General features: G+C 35.9%; 1 protein-coding gene across 1 annotated transcript; it reads right to left on the reverse strand.

Moving 5' to 3' along the window:
- Positions 1-203: 203 nt before the first annotated feature.
- Positions 204-4,439, reverse strand: LOC113756722 (GDSL esterase/lipase At1g28590-like). Its single transcript, XM_027300279.1, has 5 exons — positions 4,167-4,439; positions 3,837-4,064; positions 1,204-1,352; positions 812-1,091; positions 204-619 (listed from the first exon to the last, which is right to left on the reverse strand). The coding sequence occupies exons 1-5, from the start codon at positions 4,396-4,398 to the stop codon at positions 360-362; spliced, it is 1,149 nt and encodes a 382-aa protein (XP_027156080.1). The 5' UTR covers positions 4,399-4,439; the 3' UTR covers positions 204-359.
- Positions 4,440-4,789: the final 350 nt, after the last annotated feature.

A 4,789-nucleotide genomic window follows, 5' to 3' on the forward strand; every position in this document is an offset into this window, starting at 1 on the left:
CAAATTTTGTGAAAGTTGCCCGGAGACCATAATCCATGTTGGACACGTCGTCTCTTAACACCCATTTGCAACTAATTGATGTAACTCGACATTGATGAGATTTGGAAACTGAATTGTGGACTTGATTGAAGTTTCTGCAGTTGAAGTAGGTGAACGACGGCTAAAATCCTCCAAGTTTGTGCCGTTGGGTTTGAAAAAGCTAGTTTATAATGAACCTGGCTTCCATTTTAAAATCAATTGACATGAATATCTTGACTCAAAATCTTATTTAAATGGTGGGAGTTGCTTGAAAATCAATGTAGATTATTCCACCAGAAGGAGGAAGGCATTGGGAAACAACAAAATGCTTCTCCACAGACCTAATTTTGATGGGAAAGACCCCCACCAGAGGGAAACTTAGCACAAATTAAATTAATGGGAGGAGCTGAATACGACCCTTCAAATAGACCCTTGACGATTAATCTATTGGCTGCTTCTGTCAGATGCAAACCATCCCAGCAGACATACGCGGAAGGGTCAGGACAACCAGTTGTCGGCGGGTCTCCACAACCCACAGATGAATCAAAATTATATGGGCCACCAGCTCCGCAGCAGGCTGACAGAGTTCCTCCTGTGAATCCTGCAATAAACATTTTATTGAGGGTAAACATAAAAAATTTAACTCCCCCACCAACTCTTGACAAGCGACGGAATGTTTTTCTACGAAAATTCCAAAACCTCCAATCCAAACGGGAAAACTTTAGAGTGGAAAATTGAGTAGTGATAAAGTCGGATAATACAAATTGTACCGAGTAAAGAGATAGAGACGTACCGAATTCTTTTGGCGAGCGATAGAATCGAATTGCAGAATTGTAGTAATCAGCATAGATAATTGTTACATGAGGATGAAGCTCCCTAATGCGATTAAGTTCAATTTGGAGCAACTCATTATGGTGCTTTGCAAAGTCGTTTAACCAATTAATGCAGCCAGTAGCCTCGTCGTAGTCGTAATCCCTATTGGAGTTCTGGAAGTATGTTAGATAGGCGGCCGAGCATCCCAATGGTAGGTTGCCGGGAACTATGAAATTCGCCGCCCCAAGTTGAATCATGTCCTGCCGCCGGAAGCCCAAAAGAATTGATATATTCAGATAGCTGAAGTGACGAAGATATATAGCAACTGATGGCAGAGTTTGATGAGAAGAAATTGCAGTTGGAATTTCTTACTGTTATGGCCGAACTGATGGCTCCAACAACTGCGGGAACGAATGTTTTGACCTCCTCGATGCTTCTTCCTTGAAGAAGAGCATGGTTGTAATCGTTGCCTCCAATTTCTCCCATCACAGTTAGCGAGCTCTGAAGATATTGCATGCAATCTGTTGATCATGATCAGCATAAGATTTCAATACTTTGATATGTACATGCAAGCGCTAGAAAATATTATGGGAAAACAATTTTGATGAATTTTTTGAAGTAACCTATCTAGCTTGCATGTTATCTAATACTAGGAAAATAGAAATGTGACATGCGCTGTTATTTTGAAAGTTACTCACTAATTTTTCTTTTTCAAGCCTATTGTTATACTACTCCTTATTCCAATATTTTAGATAATTTCACTTCTACATTTTAGACACTTAATTACATGAAGATTCAAAATTTCAAATGATATAAACAACTAGAATTCTATCTAATATATCTTACAAAACATGATTTTATTCCTTGAAAATTTCAAAGCATTTAAGTTGCCCTTTAATTCAAAGCATCACATGTGTCTGGCTATGTCTTGCCTCGCCAATTTCACACGCCTAACGCTTGTACATAAACTTATTCTCTTGTCCACTTCGAAATAGTGGATAATCAAAACCTATGTTTTGAATAAAAAATGAGCATTGAATGATTTTTGTCAAGGATTATCGATATTAAAAAGTGATACATGATTGTGTAATTTTAGTTCTAAAATTTGCTCAAAAATAAAAGATAAACCAAATTTTGAGAGGAAAATATGTTTAGTACTATTTTTTAGAAAAGGAGGTTAAATATAACAAACTTATCACATGCAAAAAACAAAAATTATCACACGCCAAAACTTCAAAGGTGCACCATGGCCCACTTGATAACCAGATTAAGAAATGTATTCAAGCAAACCTAAGAAGTGCCTAAGCATAAATGGGATATGATACTAAATTCTAGTACTTTTTTTCTTCAAATATGATAATTTCTATTCTAAATCTACTCCTATTTTACATTAAGGAGAAGAGAGACTTAGAGGGTACTGACACTAAAAGGAAGGGATGGACCCAAAGGGGTCAAAGGAAGACTTGGACGAAACTGAACGGTTGGTAAATGGTAAAATTTTTAGAAAATTTTGAACAAAAATACAAATTGTGGGATTTAATTCCTTAACATATTCTCTATAGAGTTTCGACCATTCATACTCTCTGTAATAGAGTAGTTAGCCATCATTTACTCAACCCAACTTAACGACGTCACCTAACATATTCCAAAATATTTGTTGTATTGAATAGATTGGATTGAGTACACGTGACATTGGTACATTGTTCCCTACAAATTGAATATTGTGGGACGAGACTTGCATATTGTGGTCGAAACTCTATTATAAAGAGTATGAACGGATCGAAGACCTTAGGAGGATAATAGAGTAGTTGGGTGATGTTCTCTTAATGGAATGCGTTTTCGTTTTTCTGTGGGCCATCCATTGACCACGACGCTCCAAACCGAGCCACACATGGAAGTTTTTTTTTTCTTTTTCTGGCCAAACACATGGAATCTTCTTGAGCTTGGTCCACAACACTCCAAATAATTATTTCTATCCTGACAATGATGTCACTACCGAAATGATGGTTTGAAAAAAATAAAAAATTTCAGAAACATAAAAAAAAAAATGATGGTTTGGACGCCAAAATGTTGATTTATCGTAGAGGTTGTACAAAAGGGTAGAAAGCTTCTAAAAAAAAATAGATCCGGGGCAGTGTAAAGATAGTACGTGTATACGTTTTTTCACTAAAATAATGAGCAGGTTCCTTAAATTCCTTCTTTTTTCATGGTCCTACTAATTTTTCTGAAGGCAGGAAAGGGCAAAGTATTGCTTATGAGAAACAAAAGGCAAATTCTTAAATCCTGATGAGAGTAATTTTTTTTTTTTTGGCATGTTGAGGGTATTTTTCAGCACGTGTCAGATTAGTATCACAAGCCAAAAAATGAGTGTCTAAAAGTGTAAAACTGATATTCTTAAAAGGTAATATTGATATTTTTAAATGGTAAATCCTTACGTGACAAATAGTGATTGATTTTTTTTTTTTGGTAATAGAACTCAGAAATAAATCGCAACGGATCTTCTGTCCCACACCCTGTGCTATTATCTATCCCATTTTCTATTGTATTGCTATTTCTCCTACATAAACACCATGTTTTAGTTCTCTTTCTGTTTCGTTAAGATCCAATAACTATTAATTGAATAAAAAATAAATACAACAATTTCAAAAAATTAATATATAATAAAAATTAAAAAATACAACAAAAAATTCATAAAAAATCTTATTTTTTATGTTTTTTGATTTTTTGATTTTGTTAAATTTTGTATATTACTTAGTTAATAGTTATTGGATCTTAACGAAATAAAAAGAGAACTAAAACATAGTGTTTATGTAGGAGAAATATCACAGAATATGGGACAGAAGATCCATTGCGTAAATAAACCCTTAACTAGTGGCTTGTATGTATGTGTACACGCGCACGTGTGTGTGTGTAAGATTTACATGTATTTAACTAATTATATGCATGGTCTACGACACGGTTACACATATTTACTGCATCAACAATTTGAAGCAAAAGTTACTGACTAGCTTTTGTGCCACATAAAGATGGCAACAAGTCTTTGAAGCAATCCAGCTGAACTCGCAAAGTGAAGTTGGTGACACTTTCAGAAATTCCCCTCTCGTCAAAAAATGAAGGGTCCAGAGCTTTAGCTCCTGCTACTGCAAAATTGACGCCAGCATAAAAATCCCTGCTGCTCTTTGCATTCCTAATACTAACATATGGCGGAGGAATTGGAAGTCCAAAATTCTGAGCTGCAAGGTTGCAGAAAAACCAGGTAAGAAACCATGAGATTTCAACAGAGCTTAGTGATGCATGATTTATAAGAAAAAAAAAAAAAAAGAAGTACGATCAACCTATCATATCCACGATGAGACGACCATCACAACATCTGCCAGTAGGTTGGCCAAAGTAGGTTTCTCCATTGGGCGGGCGACCCTGGTGTATCGTCTTTGGGGATGAGAAGCCGAGTAGATTTCCATTATCCGAAAGTGAATCGCCAAAAGAAAATATGGATGTATAGCATTCGGAGGCAGACTGAGAAACAGTCATCAATATAAAAATGATGCACAAATATGAGTTAGTCATGGTGGCAGCAAAAGAATGAAAGGAAGAAGTGAAATGCTAGAAGATGAGAACTACAATACTTTAATTTTGTTTTTCTGATTTATATAGAAACTAGTGGTTGAAATTCTCAGTTGATTTCCTTGGGTGCTTTTATTTCACACTGACCCGTTCAGTAACATAATTGCAGTGGAGCCAAACATATATTTTCCCGTGACAGCGAAAGTCTGCCTAGAGGCTAGATCACTCACGTCTCTAATTTTAGATTGTGATGAATGAAACGTGTGCAAAAGTCCAACTCGACTACTTAGACCGTCTACAATTATTGCGGTGCGAGGAAAACGTTGCTTGTCTGTAAGTTAATAGAGTACATTGTTCATACTCCCTCCCTTTTTTTTATAATTGACGTTTAAGA

This window comes from Coffea eugenioides, unplaced genomic scaffold (assembly GCF_003713205.1).
Source record: "Coffea eugenioides isolate CCC68of unplaced genomic scaffold, Ceug_1.0 ScVebR1_2450;HRSCAF=3476, whole genome shotgun sequence".
NCBI lineage: Eukaryota > Viridiplantae > Streptophyta > Magnoliopsida > Gentianales > Rubiaceae > Coffea > Coffea eugenioides.

Excerpts from the sequence above, each read along its gene's own strand:
- LOC113756722 (XM_027300279.1), bottom strand. The coding sequence starts at position 4,398 with ATGACTAACTCATATTTGTGCATCATTTTTATATTGATGACTGTTTCT. Across the intron at positions 4,065-4,166 it reads TCTCATCGTGGATATGATAG|CTCAGAATTTTGGACTTCCA; the intron begins GTTGATCGTACT and ends GCAACCTTGCAG. Across the intron at positions 1,353-3,836 it reads TTTATGTGGCACAAAAGCTA|ATTGCATGCAATATCTTCAG; the intron begins GTCAGTAACTTT and ends CATGATCAACAG.